At 61.0% G+C, this 20,144-nt stretch overlaps 3 protein-coding genes across 9 annotated transcripts; 2 read left to right on the forward strand and 1 right to left on the reverse strand.

Moving 5' to 3' along the window:
• The first annotated feature begins 39 nt into the window (after positions 1 to 39).
• LRCH4 (leucine rich repeats and calponin homology domain containing 4) lies at positions 40 to 10,875 on the forward strand. 3 transcript variants are annotated; one of them, XM_061402062.1, is made up of 18 exons: positions 40 to 465; positions 3,885 to 4,029; positions 4,190 to 4,316; positions 4,516 to 4,621; positions 6,359 to 6,495; positions 6,614 to 6,729; positions 6,870 to 6,969; positions 7,187 to 7,277; positions 7,369 to 7,445; positions 7,552 to 7,613; positions 7,703 to 7,828; positions 7,952 to 8,020; positions 8,113 to 8,222; positions 8,387 to 8,470; positions 8,691 to 8,776; positions 8,908 to 9,045; positions 9,140 to 9,217; positions 9,505 to 10,137. In XM_061402062.1, exons 1-18 carry the CDS (start codon positions 246 to 248, stop codon positions 9,700 to 9,702), a joined length of 2,070 nt encoding a protein of 689 aa, XP_061258046.1. In that variant the 5' UTR covers positions 40 to 245; the 3' UTR covers positions 9,703 to 10,137. The 3 variants fall into 3 exon arrangements, with proteins under 3 accessions (XP_061258046.1, XP_061258048.1, XP_061258047.1); XM_061402064.1 differs by lacking the exon at positions 9,505 to 10,137 and adding an exon at positions 10,494 to 10,875 and having other exon boundaries at positions 151 to 465; XM_061402063.1 differs by lacking the exon at positions 7,952 to 8,020 and having other exon boundaries at positions 151 to 465.
• A 97-nt stretch (positions 10,876 to 10,972) lies between these two features.
• On the forward strand, positions 10,973 to 12,833 carry SAP25 (Sin3A associated protein 25). 4 transcript variants are annotated; one of them, XM_061402092.1, is made up of 6 exons: positions 10,973 to 11,415; positions 11,644 to 11,744; positions 11,819 to 11,961; positions 12,063 to 12,210; positions 12,287 to 12,384; positions 12,466 to 12,833. In XM_061402092.1, exons 1-6 carry the CDS (start codon positions 11,270 to 11,272, stop codon positions 12,757 to 12,759), a joined length of 930 nt encoding a protein of 309 aa, XP_061258076.1. In that variant the 5' UTR covers positions 10,973 to 11,269; the 3' UTR covers positions 12,760 to 12,833. The 4 variants fall into 4 exon arrangements, with proteins under 4 accessions (XP_061258076.1, XP_061258077.1, XP_061258074.1 ...); XM_061402093.1 differs by having other exon boundaries at positions 11,855 to 11,961; XM_061402090.1 differs by having other exon boundaries at positions 12,287 to 12,833.
• A 147-nt stretch (positions 12,834 to 12,980) lies between these two features.
• On the reverse strand, positions 12,981 to 19,999 carry LOC133238687 (insulin receptor substrate 1-like). Of its 2 annotated transcripts, XM_061402078.1 has the most exons (3): positions 15,157 to 19,999; positions 13,805 to 14,931; positions 12,981 to 13,391 (listed from the first exon to the last, which is right to left on the reverse strand). In XM_061402078.1, exons 1-3 carry the CDS (start codon positions 15,545 to 15,547, stop codon positions 13,332 to 13,334), a joined length of 1,578 nt encoding a protein of 525 aa, XP_061258062.1. In that variant the 5' UTR covers positions 15,548 to 19,999; the 3' UTR covers positions 12,981 to 13,331. The 2 variants fall into 2 exon arrangements, with proteins under 2 accessions (XP_061258062.1, XP_061258061.1); XM_061402077.1 differs by having other exon boundaries at positions 12,981 to 14,931.
• Positions 20,000 to 20,144: the final 145 nt, after the last annotated feature.

The following is a 20,144-nucleotide window of genomic DNA, read 5'->3' on the forward strand; positions in this document are numbered from 1 at the left end:
TTGGCGAGCGCTCTAATCTCGTCCCCCCTCCCTTCTTCTCGCCTCACTCAGTGCCGGAGTCTTCACCCCTCCCGGCGGGTTCTGATTAGCCACTTCCGACGCGTCTCGGGGTCCCGATTGGCCCGCCGGGTCCCTGAGCCCGCTCCCTCCCCCCGGGAAGCGACTACGGCGGCTCCGAGGAGGGGGAGGGGCAAGGAGGGACGGCGGGTCCCCGTCAGTCAGGCAGCGGGAGCCGCCGGGAGCGGATGGCGGCGGCGGTGGCGGCCCCACTCGCCGCCGGGGGTGAGGAGGCGGCGGCCACGACCTCCGTCCCAGGGTCTCCAGGTCTGCCCGGGAGCCGCAGTGCAGAGCGGGCCCTAGAGGAGGCCGTGGCCACTGGGACCCTGAACCTGTCTAACCGGCGTTTGAAGCACTTCCCCCGGGGCGCGGCTCGCAGCTACGACCTGTCAGACATCACCCAGGCTGGTGAGTGTGCAACCAGGCCCCGAGCCCGGCCGGGACCCTCGTTTGCATAGTCCCGCCCCTCGCTTGTTTCTCCCGGGCCGGGGCGTCTAGCCCGCCCCATCACCTGGCCATCGGAGTTCTGGATTCTTTGGATTTGCATAAGTCCGCTACCAGCCCCCTCCCCACTTTAAGAACTACTAGACAACGAGCCCTTGCTGAACACCCAGAGTCCCTGGTCGAGCGTCGTGATAACCCCCCCACCCGCCCTCTGCTGCTCTTTATTTGCATATCTGAGCACCTGTAGAATGGTCCCGCCCCTAACCTGGTTGGCTTATTTGCGTGATCTCTTCAACCTTAGTTCTGGTCATTCCGTAAAGCAGTCCCCGAAACCGCCCCCCCCCCCCCGACTCCTTTCTCTTTCTTCGTTTCCAACTCTTTCCCCTGTTCCACCGAGAAACGAGCAGCCCCAGGCCCCCGCTTCCCATAGATTTGCCCCTGACAACCCCAAGTTTGTGTCCTTCGCTTGGTAGTCCCGCCCCCTAAGGCTGCTGCCTCTCTCCACTCTTCACCCAGCCTGCCTGTGGAAAAGAAGCAAATCTCCCACCTCCCCCAACTCTTTTCTGCGCGAGTTCTTCCTCCCATTATCCTAACCCCTTTATCTGAGACTCCTCCTCCTCCTTGCGTGTGTGAGGTCACTGTGGAGCCTGTGATCTCATAGAGACCCTAGAATTCCCATTTCAGTTTCTGCTTTTCCCCAGGGGGGAGGGACTTGAGGCAGTTGCTGAAAGGAAGGAAATCTTAGCTAGAGACGGTCCCCACTGCCCTTCCCACTCCCCCACCCCTAGGATCCCTCTAATCATGCGCCCTCCACCCTGGTGTCTGTTGATGGTAGGGTGTAGGGGACTCCACTGTGACAGGTGAGTCAGGCCTCAGCTGCTCAGAAGGCCGACGCTGACCTTGGGCTGGCAGCTGGGAGGGTGGGGATTGGGAGAGGGGCGGAGGACCGCATTCCCAAAGCCCCACCCCAGCGGAGCCTAGGGTGGGACTTGAGGCTGGATGAGAGTGACCCCCTGATGACACTGCCCTGGGACTGCATTCCCTGCCTAGCAGGTGCCTGCTCACTTGCAAACACCCTAGTCTTTCCTCCACTGTCTGGAGAGAACCAGTTGAAACCACTCCGCTTGTCTTGGGTTGCTAGGTAAACTCACTGGCTGCCTCTGCGGCGAGTGAGTTCAGGGAACCCGGGAGCCATTGCCGTCCCTCTCAATCTCCCCCAGCCGTCTAACCCCCCAGCTCCAGACTGACCTCAGCAGCTGTGTGACACTCGCCGTCTGTTCCCTTTCCCCTCCCCCTTGCTTGTTTTTTGACAAAGACCAAATGTTATTCTTTACTTCCTTAGGGCTCTGTCTGTGAGAGTGGACTCCTGGGGAAAACTCCCAAGAACTCCGGGGCCCCTCCCAGCTCCCACCCCCTCCCGCCTCCTCCCCCAGAATTCCGGCTCAGGGTGCAGCCCGGCTCAGGGTGCAGCCTGTTCTCCTGGGACAGTCTCAGCTTCCTGTGAACCCCTCTCTGCCCTGCTCTCCACACAGGAGCCCTCAGTCCTTTCAGGGCCGGGGTTCTAGGCCAGGTGGGCCTCTCTCATCCCAGGCTCTCTCCTCTGGCCCCTCTCCCCATGCAGGGTGCCTGTAACTTGGGGTGGAAAGGGGAAGTGACAGGGAGCCAGTCAGTGTTGCCCTTACCCTGCTCTCCACACCTCCTTGCCCTTCAGCCCTGACAGACTAAAGGCTTCCAGCACTGCCACCCCAATCATGTGGAAGCTCTCCTCCTGTTTGCCCAGCTCTTTCTGAACCAGCGTGTTCCTTGCACATGCTGTCCCATGGCCTAGGTCCCTGATGTCCCTTGGACTTGTTCCTGGGGCCCTGATAGCAAGATGAATCCTGAGGTGGGGGAAGGGCTGAGCTCACAAAAGAGAAGTGCAGCTCGTTCTCTCACAGACCACATCCTGTGCCTCCTAGGCCCTGCCTCCTCCAGCCCTGCTCCTTTCTGCTCCTCTGAGCTTTTGCCCGCTGTGCACCCCATCAGAACTTGCTCGCCACCCCTTCTCCCACAGGCCCCTGCAGTGTACACCAGAGAAAGCAGGCAGGTGGAGGGGGCGGGGCGGGCAGACACATCTGACCCTCCCAGCCTCTCTGGAACTGTCTTCTTCTGTGACAGGTCTTCTTTCTGTGCACAGCAGGGCTGGGAGCAGAGGGGGTTCCTGGGGCGTCAGGCTGTCATCCACCCTGGTAAACACAGGGCCCACCAGAGACAGAAGCCAACAGATTGTTTCTGCTTCATTTCCTGTCACAAGACTCACCTCCTTGGGGGATAACCCCAGCTTCCCCTCCCCACGGCTTTTGCTTGCCCTTCCCTGGAGAGGGCCCTCTAAGAAGCTCACCCAAGCTCCGTGGCCTGGGACTTCCCCCAGCAGGCCCTGGGCCCCTCCCAATACAGGCTGAGCAGAGAAAGCAGAAACCCGGCTGCAGAGGTCTGAGCAGTGAATGCCTCCAGCCTGGCAGGAACCCTGCCCTGGTCTAGCAAGCCACTTGTTGAGATAAAAGGATGGCAATAGACTCTCCCCTCCTTTCTGCCCTCTCCACGCCTCGCCCATGCCCAAGACACAGGCGTTGGTCTGAAGTCTGGGTAAAAGTGAGAGAGGAAGTAGAGGCAGGCTGTTGGGAGTGGAAGAGGGTAGGAAGGAGCCCAATCGCTGCCTGGGACTCCAGTTCCCACCTCTGGCTTGGTCCACTTGTCTTTCCCTCAGGTCTCGGAATCTGTAACTTCATAGTCCCATGGGCCTGGCTTGCTGATCCCAGGGGCTGGTGAAAATCTGTAGGCCAGAGTCTGGTCTCTAGACTAGGCTCTAACGACCCCTGGTTTTCCCGCTAGGTTGAAGATAGGTTGAGGGTGGGAGACGGAGCCCTTAGGAGGGAGGAGGCTTCTTGGCCGTCTCCCACGGGGTGGCTCAGTGTCTTACCTTGGACCTCCCAGCCCATCACCTTGCTAGTTCCTTTGGAGCATCAACCTTCTATGACCTTTGCCTTCCACCTCCTCAGGCATCACAGGACAACGGGGACCACAGGAGGTAGAGAATCTAACCAGCCTGGTAGAATAGCCCTGCGTTTGTGTGTCTGAAGACAGTGTGTGTGGCTCGCCTTCCCCCCACCCCCAGTCTAGGCTTCTCCAGCCCAGTCTTGCCTGTGCCCTTCTGGTCATACCTGGAGTGTGCTCCAGGTTACGAAGTCTTTCTTCTTAAACTCGAGGGAGTCCAGGTTTATAGGTCTGATTCTTAGGTCGGCTAGGGAGATAGAGGGCTGGGCAACTGGCTCCGGGGAAGTTCAGGATCCTCCTGTCCAGGACTGGGCCTTTGCAAGCTCCCCCCTGACACTTGTTTCCCCTAGACCTGTCTCGGAACCGGTTCCCCGAGGTGCCAGAGGCAGCATGCCAGCTGGTGTCCCTGGAGGGCCTGAGCCTGTACCACAATTGTCTGAGATGCCTGAACCCAGCCTTGGGAAATCTCACCGCTCTCACCTACCTCAACCTCAGGTAGGGAGGCAGGGCCACAGGAGGGTAGGGGGTTGTCCTTCTCAGCCCCAAGTACCAGTGCATGGCACCGTGAGTGACCCTCCCCGTGACCCAGAAAGTAGGGCAACACGGGAGAGTTCCTGCCTGGAGGGAGAACCCACTGCCTTTCTCCCTCCTGCAGCCGAAACCAGCTGTCATCGCTGCCGCCCTACATCTGTCAGCTGCCCCTGCGAGTGCTCATTGTCAGCAACAACAAACTGGGAGCCCTGCCTCCCGACATCAGTGCCCTGGGGAGCCTGCGACAGCTCGTGAGGATGGGGAGCAGGGAGACTGGGGGGATGGCTGAACCAGGCACTAGGGACTTTTGGCAGGAGGGCAGGGAAAGGCGGGATGCACCCTAGGGGAAAGGACGAGACCAAAGGAAGTAGCCTGGTCCAGGAGGCAGTTTCTGATGCTCCAAGTCTGATGCTCTTTCCGCACGTCTTTCCTTGTCTTTCCTCATTCCAGGACGTGAGCAGCAATGAGCTGCAGTCGCTCCCCACGGAGCTGTGCAGCCTCCCTACCCTGCGGGATCTCAACGTTCGGAGGAACCAGCTCAGTACCCTGCCTGATGGTGAGGAAAAGACTTAGAGGATGTCAGGGTGTGTGTGTGTGTGCATGTGTGTCTACCTTGAATGCCTGACCTAGAGCGTGTCAGGGGGTGTGTGTGTATCTACCTTGAATAATGATACCTTAGTCGCCCAGGGTTTGCCATGTATGAAATGCACTGTAAATTATTTTCCTTGCTCTTGACCAGCACCCCTCTGAAGCCGGTAAGGCAGGGGTTATTAGCTGTACTTGACAGATGTGGGGGAAGGTGCAGTGAGGGCAGTAGGTGAGTCCATCGCCAGGCATCCTGTAGAATTTCATGGTCAGAAAGGGCCTTCGAGGTCACCCAGTGTCACAGCACTTAGCGCAGATGAAGCTCTCAAAACCTGAGTCCGGTGAGGCCCCGTGCTACCTCCCCAGAGATTCTGAACCAGCGCGCTGGAGCCCAAGCAAGCCCATTTTAATGAGCTAATTGTGATGCACCCTGACACTTGATAGCCTGTTCTCCAAAGCAGGTACACCTTCCTTTATTCAGTCAGCTTTGCGTGTGTGTGTTTCCTGTGTTTTAGGTGGGGACTAGGTAGATGTGAGTGATGTCACTCAGTTCTGGGGCCAGCTCTGAAGATTTAATGGCTTAATGGGGAGAGACAAGCAGAGCGAGGTGCTAGGACAGGAAACTTAAAGCCATAGACGCTGGAGGGAGCCACGTGGCTCTGCCTGGGACCCTGGGGAAGACCTCGGCCCCGAGGCACAGTAGGAGCTGGCCTTTGAAGGAGAGTTCCCCATCCTTCTGCAGCCCAGGCAGATGCACCCCTATGTGTAGAGCAGGGAGGTCCAGCATGGAATGGTTAAGAAGGCAAGCCAGGACTGGTGGAAAGGACTGCAGCCGTGCTACCGGTGTTTTTGAAAAGCAGGCGAGAGGAGTCAGGTGGCTACCTGTTTCTCTGGGCTCCTCCCATCCTTCTTCTAAGATGGTAGGGGTACGAATAAGCATTTGATCAGCGCTGTCTCTGGGCCATAAGAGACCCCAGCAAAATACCCTGGGGAAACAGAGGAAGGAGCAATAAATTCCAGCCTAGTGTCTGAAAAGATTTCAGAGAAGAAGTGACACCTGAGCTGAACCTGGAAAGATGCATGAACAGAAAACTGGGGCTCTCCTAGCTGAGCAGACAGCATGTGGGGAGGCCAGAGCCAAGGGGCTGGAGGGCGGGCTGATGTGGTGTGAGGGTGGGAAACGAGGTGGGGAATGTGGGCAGAGCCAGGTCATGAACTTCTCAACCAGGGAATGCTGCTTGACTAGAGAGCAGCGATTTTCATTCTTATCCTGTGTCTCGGCTCATCACTAATCCAGGGGGTCTCTCTGAGAAGTGGAGAAGGGTACCATTCTCCTGCGGGTGGGCCAGGGCTTGACTAAGTAGAGCGCCTGGAAGTTGCCGCCCCCTCACCTGCAGCAGCCCTGGCTGCAAGTCCGGGAAGGCTTTTAAGCAGCAAGGTGTCACAGTTTGATTTGGGCCCTGTGATGGACACTTGAGGAGGAGGAAGTGGCAGTGGGGTGGAGTGGGCGGGGAGGAGAAGCGGATGGGCAGCAGCTAAAGTCAGTTTGAGTGGGCAGAGGAGCAGTGTGGTGATTCCTGGGGAGCGCCCTCCGCCCACCAGGGCAGAGGGGCTGCCGGAGAGGTGACATGCCAGCCGGGGGCAGAGGAAGTGAGCACAAGGCCCTGCCCCTGAGCATGCTCCTGACTTCTCCCTCACCCACCCCCAGAGCTGGGGGACCTTCCTCTTGTCCGCCTGGATTTCTCCTGTAACCGTGTCTCCCGCATCCCGGTCTCCTTCTGCCGCCTCAGGCACCTGCAGGTCATTCTGTTGGACAGCAACCCCCTGCAGAGCCCACCTGCCCAGGTGAGTTGGGAGCAGGGCTGGCCGAGAGTGGGCAGGAGTTGGGGGTGTGGGTCCCTTTGGTAGTCAAGCAGGATCCGGGGATCCCCCCCTTCCCCTCACTATGCGTCTCCACACCCAGATCTGCCTGAAGGGGAAACTTCACATCTTCAAGTATTTGTCAACAGAGGCTGGGCGGCGCGGCGGGTCTGCACTGGGGGACCTTGCTCCTTCCCGCCCCCCGAGTTTCAGCCCCTGGTAAGTTCCACATGGGAAGAAAGGAAGCCCCTGGATACTTATACCTCTCCCCAGCACCAGGGACCCCGTGGTTTCCAGAGGGTGGATGAGGGGGTGGCCACCCAGAACGGGGCTGACCGGCTCTCCGTGGCTGGCCCCAGCCCTGCCGAGGACTTGTTTCCGGGACGTCGGTACGATGGCGGGCTGGACTCGGGCTTCCACAGCGTTGACAGTGGCAGCAAGAGGTGGTCTGGAAATGAGGTAAGGGCCTCCTTCCCACGGGACACGGGGGATCTCGGCCTCAGGGAGAACCTGAGCTAGGACCCTTCGTCCTCTGCCTTGAAAGCTCAGAGTGATGAGGGTGGCTGGAGCCGTCTTCTTCAGTCCCTTGTCCAAGAACCTCAGGGAAGGGCTGGTTCACCACGGGCCCCGGACTCTGGAGGGTCTATCTCCCATCTCTGCCTTTCTGCACTTCCAGTCAACAGATGAGTTCTCCGAGTTGTCGTTCCGGATCTCAGAGCTGGCCCGGGAGCCTCGGGGGCCCAGGGAGAGAAAGGAGGATGGCTCTGGTGAGCAGTGGGGTCATGGGCTGCGGGCTGGGGGTGTGGACGAGGCCCTTAGCACCCCCCTCCGCTCGCTGACACGCCCTGCTCTCTCTAGCTGACGGAGACCCTGAGCAGATCGACTTCATCGACAGCCACGTGCCTGGGGAGGATGAGGAGCGAGGTACCGGAGAGGTGAGGGGCCGCAGCATCCCGTGTCCATCTACCATAAGAGAGCCGGCGGGAGCAAGCCAGGGCAGGCTCGGGGACCCCCTCAGCCCCTCTGTTGTTCTGTCTTCAGGAGCCGCGGCCACCAGAGTCGAGCCCTGCGGCAGGAGACGGGGAGAGGGCACCGAGCAGCAGGTACTGCGGAGCCACCCGAGGCGGCACCCCTCCCTTCACACGCTTCTCCTCTCCCCTACCCAGCTCTACCTCTGTCCCTCTGCCCTCAGGCGGGAGGAGCCGGCCGGGGAGGAGCGGCGGCGCCCGGACACCTTGCAGCTGTGGCAGGAGCGCGAGCGGCGGCAGCAGCAGCAGCAGCAGCAGAGCGTGATGTGGGGGGCTCCCAGGAAGGACAGGTGCGCGTCGAGCGGCGGCCTGGCGGTGGGCGCTGGCAGGGAGCCCCCACGCGCTTCTCTGTCTCTTGGGGGTGGCGGAGCCCTGCCGGGCACTGCTGACCCTGCGTCTCCTTCCTTTTCTAGTTTTCTGAAGCTGGGGGTCAGGGCTGCTGGTGGGGGTCCCGGTGCCTCGTCCACTCAGGCCACCTACAAGTATGTGTCCTGGCCTCCACCTCTCTCAGTCCCCACCCTGCGTGCACACCCTTGCCCCAACCACCCCTCTGATTCCCCTTCTGTCTCCTCAGCGGCACGTCCAGGTCCAACACCACCCAGCTGGGAGCGTCAGCGGGGCAGGGAGCCCCCACCCCTGCCCCTGCCTCCACCTCCCAGGAGCCCCCGCTTCCATCTGGACCAGGTGGGAGGGGGGCTTTGGGTGGGGGAGGGGGGCTTTGGGTGGAGGATGGGGGCCTGTGTAGGTGGGAGGGGCGGGCTGAGGCCTGGCTGGCGGCCTGAGGGAGGGGTAGGACACTGAGGAGGTGTTTCTCTCCCCCGTCCCTGTCCCCTGGCTCCGGCCCCCAGCGACCGCACCTGCTCCCCGGCCGCTCAGCTCCATTCAGAGACCAAACAGCTTCCTCTTCCGTTCTTCCTCTCAGAGCAGCTCAGGTCGGTCTTGCCCCTCCCCAGTACTAACCCAGTACTAATGCAGCACTAAGCTCCAGGCTGGGGTCATCCCTTGTGGCCTAGAAGTTCTCTGGTCAATTGTCCCTTTGTGTGGAAAATCCCACAAGCACAGAGGCAGGAGATGTGGGTGCCAGACACTGCGACCCGGCTACAAAGTCCATGGTGGGCGGTGGAGACAGCCCCACACCCCCCTTTCCTCCAGGCCCTTCCTCACCAGACACTGTCTCAAGACCTCGGCGATCCCCCCAGCTTTTGGACGAAAAGGAGGTGATGGCTCAGCTGCGCCAGGTATGAGAGGTGGGACTCGTGTGGGTTCCGCGTGGGCCCCTGAGCTTCCTGGCTTCCCTCAGCCGCCTCCTTGCCCAGCCTGGTACTTCCTCTGGAGACTCTGACCTCTCCCCCTCCTTCCCATCTCCCAGGTGCTTGAGTGCCAGCTGCAGCGGCCCCTGCCCGATGACCTGGCCGAGGCTCTGGCCAACGGGGTCATCCTCTGTCAGCTGGCCAACCAGCTGCGGCCCCGCTGTGTGCCCTTCATTCACGTGCCCTCGCCTGCTGTGGTCAGTTGGCGCCCAGGGCAGGAAGGTAGGGGTTGGGGCAGGAACCCCTGGGGCCTCTCTCTTACTCCCTCTTTGCTTTCTTACCCACCCTCAGCCAAAACTCAGTGCCCTCAAGTCTCGGAAGAACGTGGAGAGTTTCTTAGAAGCCTGTCGAAAAATGGGGGTACCTGAGGTATGGGGGTGTGCTCTCGGGCGCAGGGCTGGTCTCTCCTATAAAGGGTGCAGTGTCCTGGGCTCAGCGAGGCCCTCTGCATGGGTGCTCATGGGGGTCTCTGCTCCCCAGAAGGAAGCACAGCCACCAGCCCTCCTGTGTGTCCCCCGCATGCCTCCCTTCCCGCTCCCTGCATGTCGGCGTGGCTCTGGCCCTGCATGTGAGGGCAGGGGTGGGAAGGATGGTCTTGCTGCTGCTCTTGACGTGTGTACTTTGTCTTGTCCATCTGTCCTACTCTCCCTTCCCAGGCTGACCTGTGCTCGCCCTCAGATCTCCTCCAGGGCACCGCCCAGGGGCTGTGGACCACCCTGGAGGTTGTGAAGCGGGTGGGGGGCAGGGCCCCCCCGCCCCCCTGGCCCCCCTCCGGTCTGGGCGGCTTCATCCTCTTCTACGTGGTCCTCATGCTGCTGCTCTGTGTCGTCTACACTCGGCTCCTGGGTTCCTAGGACCCGAAGCCACACCCCCCCACCCTGCCCTCTTTCTATTTATAAGACTCCTGTGCAACCCCCTCCCCACCAGTGGTGCCTTCAGCCCCTACCAAAGACACTAGTGAACCCCACCCCTCATACACACTGACTTCAGAGGCCCCACTCTGGTACCCCCAGACCCTGGGCCCCCAGCCTCTGGTTCCCTCCTGTAGCCCCTCCCCCTGGCCCTCCCACTGTGTGCTGATGGTGCCTTCAAATTCTCTCCCCGCTTCCCCAGAGGGCGGATCTTAACCTTCCTCCTCGCACCCCCGCCCCGCCCTCCCCCCCCCCATCCTCACCCCCCCGCTATAGGGGGCTAAATTATCTATATTTTGTAGAGAGAACTCTATATTTGTAGGGGATGCAGGGGCCCAGGCTGGGTCTCTGTCTCTTGTATAAATTGTACAGATCGTGGCTGCCTGTGTGTTTGTGTGTGTGTGTGTGCGCGCGTCTGCTCCTGCTGTGCTGGGCCCAGCCCCAGCCGTGTCCCCTGGGCTCTATGTGCCAGCCCGCCTACTTCAGCATTTTCCTCTGGAAGTGGCAGGTCTGTCCTCCCCTCTAAGCCTCGGCCCGCTGTGTCATCTCCCTTCTGTTACCCTCTGCAGCTTCCTTGCATCTCAGTAGTCCCCAAGCCATGTCCAGGGTGCCCTTGACCTTTGTCTGCTACATCCCGTCAGCCCCCTTGGTCCAGGCTCCTTTAGGGTGTCTCCTACCCCACAGCCGAGAGGAGGAGGTGATAAGGGGAACTTAACCCAGGCCCCTTCCCCCAGGAGTCCCTGTGCCAGCCCCACCACATCCTGGAAGAGGAGGGGGCCCCGGGAAAGGGCCTCCCCTACGTCGCTGCTGTCATCCATGCACTGCTGGAACGGCCTTAGGGTTGAGGTCGGGGTGCAGGGGCCCAACCCGGCGGGGGCCCCAGGAACCGAAGACAGCGGCGTATGGGCTCTGCTCTCTAGCGAGGACTGGTGAGGGCGGCCTCGGGCCTGGCCCTATGCCTCGGGCACCTCTGCCCAGGAGGTTGGAAGCAGGCCGGCCCAGCAAGGCGCGTGGCCGCCTCTGGGTGCGGCCAACGGTCTGGGATGGAAGACGGGGAGCTGGATGTTGTGTCAAGTGCAATAAAGAGAAGCCGGAAGCCCTCTAGGTCATCCCTCAGATATGTGTGTGTATGTGTGTGCGGACAAGGGCAGTGCATGTGGGGAGCGGGTGCCCCCTCCTCACGTGCACATCCGGGTGGCCTCCACGTCTACTTCCGGTGCTGCGGTTCTTTCCCAAGCTTCGCCCTTGCGCGCGGCCCTGCCACCCCACCGCCAGGGGGCGCTCGCGGGAATCCCCTCGGGTCCGCGTGCCAAGTGTCCCGGAAACGCACTGGGCGCCCGCGTCACGAGGCATTGCGAGGCCCGGCGAGGTGGGCCGCAACCCAAGCTCGCGGGCACGCGTGCGTGGCAGCGCAGGTCTCTGAGGGCGGCTGGGCAGGAGGAGGGACCACAGGGCCCAGGCGGGCTGCGCGAGTGCCGAGGTGTGGCCCTGCCCGCCTTCCCGACTCTACATGCTGCCCTGGACCCCCCGGCAGTGGGGCGCGGGCGAAGAGCAGGCGCCCAGGGAACGACGCCCCTCAGTGGGCAGCGGCCTCTCCCAGGCCTGGGACTCCAGAGAGAAAGCCCTTGGGGAACCAGGAACAGCCGCACAGGGCAGGTGAGGGGCTCGGCCGACGGCACTTGGGGCGAACCCAACAGGGGCCCACAGTGTGAGGAAATTTCAGTTGTCCCTACTGAATAATGGGTATGATCCGTCTCCCCACACCGGGCACCCTGGTCTCTGCCTTGGAGATATTCAGACTTGGCTTGGGGGAGATGACTGGGGGAGATGACTGGGGGAGGCTGTAACCGGAGCATCTCAGTACCCCTCTCCCTGCGCCCCCAGCCCTCAGCCCTGGCCTCGAAGGCTTTCCTGGACTCGGAAAGAGCAGCTACGGCCTCGGCTGCCCCCAGGCCTGGCTGCCAGGCATTCCCTGGGAACTCCAGGTAGGTACAGGGTCCTGCCACCTTTACCCCCAAGACCCTTTTACTGATTCTGAGGCTGTTTTAATCTCTTCAAGTCTCCTGCCCTCTCTCCCCCTGCCCCCGCCCCCCAGTTCCTTTCTCCCCTCAGAGGACTTGGGGGGTGGCACCATCAAAGATGGCCCTGCTAGCGCCCTGGGACCCCAACTATGAGGCTACAGCAGGACGTCGGCTGGTGTGGGTGAGTTGGGGGTGCCTGTGGCACCGACCTCGGGCGGGACAGGGATGCCTTGGGAGGGCTGAAGCTCAAGGAATCTTTCCTGTCCCTCCCTCCCTGTACAGGGACCCAGCTGTGCGTCTGGCGTCTCCTTCTCAGGCCGGACCTTGTACCATCCCTCATTCTGGCCTCTGTACCAGGCAGCCTCATGCAGGGGCCTCAGGCCCAGTCTAGCAGGACATGGGGGTGAAGAGCAAGCGCCCAGGACTGCAGGTACTGCCCTTGGTCCTCTCAGGCTCCACAGAGGACCAGTGCAGAGCTTGCCACCCCAGCAGCTTCTCCTCCCCAGGGTTCCCGGTGATGTGCTCTGAAGACGTCTTCTTTCTGGACCCTCTGCTGCCCAATGGGCAGCGTGTTCCCCTGTACCTATCTGAGGTCCCTCAGCAGGTAAGCGCTCCTCCTGCCTCGGCCTCACCCCAGCCTTCAGGCAGGGCTTGCGGGGAGCCACTGCCCCTCCTCTCTCCTCAGGTGATGGGCTCTCTGAAGCTGCTGCTCCCACGCCCGATCATGTCCCCCTGGCTCCTCCCCATTCCATCTTCAGGCTGCTCCACTACCTGGCTCAGTGGGCCAGAGCTGATCGCCCTCACTGGCCTCCTGCAGATGAGCCAGGGGGAACCAAGACCCAGCTCCTCAGGGGCTCCCGGGCTCCCTTCTGGCTCCCCAGCCCCTGCCTCTGATCACCCAGCTGCCAGTGGTGGCCCAGGCTGTTCTCACTGCGGGGAACCATCTCTCCCTGGGACCCCAGATGCCCAAGGTCCATAGCTCCTCCAGGGACAGAATGGGTCCTCTACTTTCCCAGGCAGGTTCTGTTGATAATAAAACTGTTGGTTTGCAAACAGACTCCTCGTGGTCAATAACAGAATGGGGTGCAGAGGCAGGGATGGGGTCTCTTCCTCTATCACAGCTTTGGCTGCCCCTCTCTGATTCTTGTTACTCATTCCCCCATAAGGTGGGGAATCTATGGACCTAAGACCTTTCCAGGCTGACCAAGCAGGGAAACTTTAATGAAGAGGGGGAGTGTACAGTATATTACTGTAGACTAGACTGAATATATTAGAAGCAAGGACTCCCTCAGCTTTGCCAGGCCTGGGAGGAGGATTGTCTGAGCACAGAGCTGGCATTGGGAGAAGCAAACTAGGGAGTGGGGAGGAAGGGGGTGTCATCACTTCGGCGGGGGCGGGGGAGAGGGCGGTGGGGGCACTAGTGTAAGGTACCTGGTGCTCTCATCCCTCTTGCGCAGGGGTCCCAGGACTTTGGCAGACACCTGGCAAACCTGCACGTGGCAGGGGGAGGGCCAGGTCTGTATGTCTTCTGCATCATCGATGTTGTCATCATCAGGGGCAGGGTGGGGGGCCAAAGCGGACTTGAGAGTCTGGGGTGATGCTGCAGGAACTCTGTGGGGTAACAGGATCAGGGCTTTGGCTCAGGAGGTGTAGAAATGTGTAGGGTTCTGGTGGTGGTGGTGTTTTTTAAGGGGAGAAGAGTTCTAGAATTTTCTCCCTTAAAAGAATCCAATTTCTTGGGGAACCTCCTCCCAAAGATTGGAAGGAATGGAGTGGGCAGCGGGTCCTAGCAGGCAGCTTGGTGCTTCTGCTGGTCACACTTCCTGGGCACATCTGGACTTTAGAGCCACTCCGCCATGGGGAAGGGGCCTTTGGGGTTGAGAAGGGGTGGGCGGGAAGGCATTCTTAACCTGCACTTTTTTTCCTCCTTACACTCCCGTCTGTCAGCTATACTGAGTGGTGTCCTGTCGAGGGGAGGCGGGGGTGGGAGTTGGCAGGGAGATGGGGGTGGGATGTCTTCTCACCCCGGCCTCCGCGAGGTTCTGGAACTCCAGCCGAGCGTAGCTATGTGGGCGGGACCTCGCCCCAGGGGCGTGGCCTCGCACCTCCAGGGGAGGGACCAGATCCAGGTCCACGTAGTTGAGGCCTTGGTCCGGGGGCTCGGGGTTGGCAGTGCCCATTCCTATGTAGTCCGCAGCCGCAGACTCAATGCATACGTACTCCCCGGCTAACTCTGATGGCGGCTGCAAGCAGGGCTGAGCCCCAGCCCGTCCCCAGCCGTCTCGGATGCCGAGATGAACGCCTTGGAGCCCGGGTCCAGGCTCCCCGGCCCCGGAGGAAAGAGGCAAGAAACTTGAGGAAAAGGACCGTGGTGCACAACAGCTCATGGTCACGTATTCAGTGACCCCTCCATCCTGGAGCGGCTGGCGGGAAGCTGCTTTGGTGGAAGCGGGAAGGCCCGGGGGCTCCATCACAACGTAGCCGCCGGCTTGGCCGCCCTTCATGGGCTCGTAGTCACTCCCGGCTCCCATTGTTATGTAGCCCCCGCCCTGCTCCAACCTCGCGGGGTTGGAAACTGCCTCCCCAAGCCTCGCCAGGGTCTTGAGGGTTGCTTGCTCGCTGGTCTCACAAGGGCCATTCCGACGGTACAGCTCGCTTGTTTGGGCCGCGGAGTCTGGGGTCTCATAAGATTGGGGGACAGAGGGTCTGAAAGCTCCCGTTGGGGGCTTTCTTGGCAGTGGCTCAGCCCTGCCAACAGCACCACTGTCCCCGATTCGCTTCATGGCGGCCAGGACGGTCTCGTGAATGCTTTGGGCCACCACGGGGTCGGGGGCCTGTAGCCACAGCTCCCCGGGACCCGTGGGTGCCGAGCGGCCGAGCTCCAGGAAGAAGAAAGAGTCTGCGTGGCCGCACCGGCGCACGCTGAGCAGGGACAGGCGCAGGGCCGGCGGCGGAGATGCCCCGGTGGCCCCGACGCCTCTGCCCCCTGGCTTCCGCAGCAGACTCAGTACCCCGGAACCCAGGCACAGGCAGTAGCCGCCGCTGCCCAGGCCTCGTGCCCGCCCCAGCCCCTTGGGTCGCAGCGTCACAGGCCAGACGTCCTGAAATGGAGCGAGGATCCAGGCCCCGGGGTCCTCGTGGGAACTGGGACCTGAAGAGACAATGGGCTGGTCACCGGGGCTCCGGGCCGGCAGGTTGGAGACACTGTGCCCCGGGGAATGAAACCCGAAGGTGTAAACCCTTCAGGTTTGGACTTAACTTCGGAGACCCTTGGGAGGGACGGTCTGCGGATAAACCAAGTCCAGAAACCACCCCACCCCAACACACACACATTCCCCCCAGCCGCATCTCCGGCGGCGCGGGGCTGGGGCCTCACCGGCGGTGGCGCGCGCCTCGAGCAGGGCGCTGTACCACGCCTGCTGCTCCGCCTCGCTGGCCGCCGCCACGCCCAGGCTGCGGTCGCGCGTGTACAGGACGATCAGGGGGCGCTGGCGCGCGTCCATGCGCTTGCTGATGGTGCAGGCGCCCCCCAGGCTCACGCTGAACTTGGGCGGCGTTCGGCCGGCACGGAACTTCTTCTCGCTTTCGTAACACTCAAGGCGCGGCGGGTCGGCGCGGAGCACAAAAAAGCGGCGGCGTTGGGACTTCTGCTTCCGCAGGTGGCCGCAGAGCCGCACGTCAGCCGGGCAGACCCAGGGCCGCGGCGGACCCAGAGCCACGGCGGCCGACTGGGCCTCTGGGGTCGTCGTGGGGTCTCCGGGCTTCATTCTTGCCTAAAGCAACCAGGTGGCCGAAGCAAGGGGCTGGGACGGCTGGGAAGGGACTGGCAGAGGCGGGATAGAAAGAGCGGTCCCCGGGGACGGGGGCGGCGTCCTGACCGGTCTGGATACTCCGCGTCTCTCTCCTCCCGACTTCGTTTGGCCCCTCGCTGCGCGCAGCATGTGCCCCAGTGGCGCCCGGTGGCCTGAGATACCCAGGTCTCCGAAGGCCTCCCCTTCTCTCCCCTCCCTCCTAACAGGGATCGCGCCTAAGTCCCCACCCCCGCGAGGTTAACCCTCGCGCACCCCGGCGGTGGGAGTGGAGTTTGAGTCGGGAAGTCCAGGAGAGGCGGCCTCTGCCTCACCCCACCCCACACCGTCGGGGCTGGGCTTTCGCAGGAGCCGGGGAGTGATCTGAGCTGATTGCCAAGAAGGCAGCCAGGGAAGGCGCGTGTGCGGGGAGCCACGTCTGTGGTGAACACGCTGGTGGGTCCTGGGGGGTGGGCGGACCGCTGAGCCGGGCCACCCTTACAGCGGCGCCCGCGGCTCCCCACTCCGGCTCTAGGCACCCGGGTCCCCGCCCCCTTCCCACCCATGAATGGGTCTGTTCTTTCTTCCCAAGTAATTCTGGGAGCCAGGGCGACTGAGCTTTGGGCCATGCTCATTTCGGAGGAGCTAGAGATTTAGTTTCTCTGCGGAGTTAGGGCCGATAGCAGGTGTCTTGGGGGGAGTTAACTTCTGCGTTGGTCTGGTGCAGACCATACCCACCAGGGTCCCAATCAAGTGTCACTGAAGGGGGAAGAGACCCTTTCTCAGGGGCCCTTCCCTCTGGCTGCACTAGTGCCCTCGGCCCCTCCCCACCATCACTGTTCAAAAGGAAGGCTGGCCAGGCCAGCTGGAAGCTCTGATTATATAGACTCATTGCACTGAGGGAGGTGCCCTTTTGCCCCTCGCATCCCCAGACGTTTGAAATGTGGCTAGAATTCAGACGTTTTGACACCCCACTTCTGATCCTTCCAAGGACCACCTGCTCATGTTGGAGGTGATAGCACTGGTCAGTGCACACTCTGTGAGACAAACTGGCAGCTGACACATGGGTGGGGGTCTTAGAGGACCTTACCATATCACTGTTGGGGCAGGTCGTTTACCTGAAGTAGGGGAGCTGAGGGTTTGGAAGAGGAAGAGGGTGACTGTAGCCCCTATTAAACATGGTGCCGTCGGGTGAGGAGGGAGTTATATCAGCAGGACTGAGGCAAGGCCCCCTGGATCTTTTCTCCAGGCTAGACCATGGGCCGAGCAAGCCTGAGCAGGGAGGGCTGGGTTTCCACCCACACTCCTCCACTTCCCAGGCGTGGAAGGAAGGGCCTGGTCTATGAACTGCAGAAGACAATGGTGTGATGTGCAGGGAGGCTAGGATCATTGAACATCTTTAAGGGTTGTGTTCAAAGTGTGATACAGAGTACCACCTGGCATTGTGAGGATGGGCATCTGCCTAGTGGGCAGGTGATGCCCAAGCCTGCTCCAGGTGCCTTCCTGTGAGCACAGCCTCTCCGCAGGTGCCAGAGAGGTGGTACCTGCAGCTCAGGTGGTACACGGGGGCTAGCTGCAGCCTCCACCTCTGATGGATGTTGTCTAGGGAGAGGCAGGTCTGGTAGATCCTGAAGTGGACATCACAACTGAAGTACGTTCAAGGTCATGGCCTCCAGTGTGGCCTTGACATACGTGCCATGTGCGAAGTGGCAGGGACACAAAAGACACCTGCAGGCCTCTCCGCTTCCTAGTCCTGGTGCTGCCTCAATAAGCAGGGCACTCACAGGCCCACGTACCTGCTGTGTGCTTGCCTGGAGCCTTTAATCCCCAGCCTTGATTTGAAGCTACCCCATGGGAGGGTTGGAGAAGGCAATGGCACCCCACTCCAGTACTCTTGCCTGGAGAATCCCATGGACCGAGGAGCCTGGTGGGCTGCAGTCCATCGGGTCGCGAAGAGTTGGACACAACTGAGCGACTTCACTTTCACTTTTCACTTTCATGCGTTGGAGAAGGAAATGGCAACCCACTCCAGTGTTCTTGCCTGGAGAATCCCAGGGACGGGGGAGCCTGGTGGGCTGCGGTCTATGGGGTCGCACAGAGTCAGACACAACTGAGGCAACTTAGCAGCAGCAGTATATCCAGTCCTTCTAATTCCCTACCATCCAGTCCACCTTGCAGCACCCCAGGCCTTGTGCAATCACAGCCGCTGTCAGAGACCAGCTCCAGACCATCTGGTGTCACTGAACCCCTAAATGCCGGGTAAAGACAAAGCAGGAAGTAGCAGGGATAAGAGCATGGGCCCTGGGGGAGCAACCACGGTCCAGTGGGTTGGTCATCAATGCCAGGTGATTTACCCTGCTGGGTACCAGGAAAAGCCCCGAGCCAAACACCTGACCTAATCAGTTGCCCCGGCAACAACACTGCCCTTGATTCTACCCAGGCAAGATTTATTTCTGCTGGTTACCCTGGTAACTCGTCTTGCTCCCCTCAGTGACAGGAAATAACAGAACCTCAGCTCTGCTGGGTGAGAATGCCTCCCCCAACCTGAGGGGGTCCCCCTGTGCATCCCGATGCCAGGTGCAGGGCAGCTGAGGGATGGGCTCCCACATTCCACGTGCCTGGGGAAGACTCACCACGGAGGAGCCTACAGGGAGGAGGCTGGGGCTCTGAGGCTCCCGACTCCCTCTCCTCTCTTGGGTTCTTGCTCCTCCGTGGAGCGGCATGTGGGGACAGCACCATCCACTTCCTCCATCCTCTCCCCGCTGCCAGGGCTCCCAGGCCCCAATATAGCGAGAACGGAGAGCTTGGCAGAAGTCATGGGGACTGGCTCCCGCTTCCTCACCCAGAGAGGCAGCTGCCAGTGACCTGCTGAAGGCTGGGGTCAAGCCAGAGGGCTATTGCCTGCAGAGCGCAGTCACAGCATTGGCCAGGGGACCATGAGAACTTGGTCAGAAGCCCAGGGGCAGCCTGGGGGAGTCCCTCCGGCCCTGTGCTGGGGGTTCATACTGGCAACCACCAGGCTGGGCCTGCAGGAAGACCCTGGAGGACGGGGCATGGGGAACACAGCCCAGTCATTATCAGGTCAGGGATTCTTCCATCCTGGCTGCCTCCCTGGAGAGAGGGCGCCCAGTGGAGGCAGTGCTAGGGCTGTTCTGCAGTCTTGAGCCTGGCCTGTGCCTGGGGAACTCTTGACTTTTCTCTCCTGGAATTGGATGCTGACCCAGGGTTACTTTTCTGATTGGTCACCCTGCCCTGGCAAGTGAGCTGGCTGGGGTCCATGTCGGACAGAGTGGTCAGGAGGCCACTGGGACTGCAGGGAGGCCCTGGGCCCAGGCACCAAGCAGTTGAGATCCCTCTGGGAAGCAGCAGGAGTGCGGCTGAGACAGTAAGAGGGACTGTGGCTCGTGGTCTTTTAAATCTCCCCTCCAAAGCTCAGTGTTCTTGGTCAGGAAAGGAGTGAGGGGAGCTGGGTACCAGGAAGAACAGGCTCCCCCCTCTGCCCCCCACCAGATTTCAGCTTCCCTCCCCTCGCAGTCTCCGAGCAGGGAATGGGAAGGAGAGGAGTGACGGGAGAGCTGTTGCTTAGTCGCTCAGTCATGTCCACCTCTTTGCAACCCCATGGACTGTAGCCTGCCAGGCTTCTCTGTCCATGGAATTTCCCAGGCAGGAACACTGGAGTGGGTTGCCATGGAGTGCCCAGGGGAAAAAAAGATGGTGGTCCACTCTCGGAGAACCACCAGGAGATGGAAGGAGGGTAGAGGCTAGAGAAGGGGACGACACAAGACATGATGGAGACTGAGCCCTGGGGAAGTGGGAAGGCCACACCTGGCTGGGCGAAGAGCAGCAGCTAAAGGTATTTACCAAAAAACTCTTCAAAGTAAATCAGTGATAACACTGTCCCCGCCTCTCCTTGCTGCCAGGTAGTTAAAGGTCACTGAGTGGAAAGACCCAGAGAAATCCCAAGAAAGGGCAGCTGAAGGGTCAGGGTTCCTGGGCGGTGGGTGGGGGGTGGGGAGCTGCACACAGCCCTGGGCCTCTCCTTCACCAGGTGCGGTGTTTAACCCAAGCCATGTCTTGTCACCACACAAACAGCCCAAACACGTGACTATTGACAAAACATCCTCAGGTGGCGAGGGTCTGAGGATGCCCCTGACCCAGGAGTGCTGGATTTTGATGACCCCCCACCCCCTCCAGCTCCCTCCATTGCTAAAACTGGACTGCAGTTCAGGCAGGGGCTGGCTGTGTCCTTGGCCAACAGCAGCATCGTCAGCAACCCAGGCAGTCACGCTGACTGACACGTGGACCCTGGGGCTGGCCCAAAGCAAGACCACGAGAGCCATATTTTTTTTTTTTTAAATGCAGTTCTTTCCCAACATTGCCCGCAACAGCTTTGGTGCAGAGATTTGGGGGGCAGGGAAAGGAGGGGAGGCACATGGGGGAAAAAAAAGGAAAAAAACAACCCAGCCAATTGCACAAAGCCTTTTCCTGAAAAAGCTCAGGCCCTGGGGTGATCGGGACATGTGGCTCCCTCCCCCAGCCCCTGGAGCTCCGGCTCTGCAGTCAAGGCCCCGATAGG

The sequence above is a fragment of the Bos javanicus genome, chromosome 25 (genome assembly GCF_032452875.1).
Source record: "Bos javanicus breed banteng chromosome 25, ARS-OSU_banteng_1.0, whole genome shotgun sequence".
Lineage (NCBI taxonomy): Eukaryota > Metazoa > Chordata > Mammalia > Artiodactyla > Bovidae > Bos > Bos javanicus.

What these genes read in the sequence shown, in the direction of transcription:
- LRCH4 (XM_061402062.1), top strand. Translation starts at nt 246, where the DNA reads ATGGCGGCGGCGGTGGCGGCCCCACTCGCCGCCGGGGGTGAGGAGGCG. An exon ending in GAGAAAGGAGGATGGCTCTG is followed by an intron (nt 7,278 to 7,368) that starts GTGAGCAGTGGG and finishes TGCTCTCTCTAG; the next exon opens with CTGACGGAGACCCTGAGCAG. An exon ending in GGGGCTCCCAGGAAGGACAG is followed by an intron (nt 7,829 to 7,951) that starts GTGCGCGTCGAG and finishes TTCCTTTTCTAG; the next exon opens with TTTTCTGAAGCTGGGGGTCA.
- SAP25 (XM_061402090.1), top strand. Translation starts at nt 11,270, where the DNA reads ATGCTGCCCTGGACCCCCCGGCAGTGGGGCGCGGGCGAAGAGCAGGCG. An exon ending in GGAACAGCCGCACAGGGCAG is followed by an intron (nt 11,416 to 11,643) that starts GTGAGGGGCTCG and finishes CTGCGCCCCCAG; the next exon opens with CCCTCAGCCCTGGCCTCGAA. An exon ending in GCATTCCCTGGGAACTCCAG is followed by an intron (nt 11,745 to 11,818) that starts GTAGGTACAGGG and finishes AATCTCTTCAAG; the next exon opens with TCTCCTGCCCTCTCTCCCCC.
- LOC133238687 (XM_061402077.1), bottom strand. Translation starts at nt 15,547, where the DNA reads ATGAAGCCCGGAGACCCCACGACGACCCCAGAGGCCCAGTCGGCCGCC. An exon ending in CGAGGCGCGCGCCACCGCCG is followed by an intron (nt 14,932 to 15,156) that starts GTGAGGCCCCAG and finishes TTGTCTCTTCAG; the next exon opens with GTCCCAGTTCCCACGAGGAC.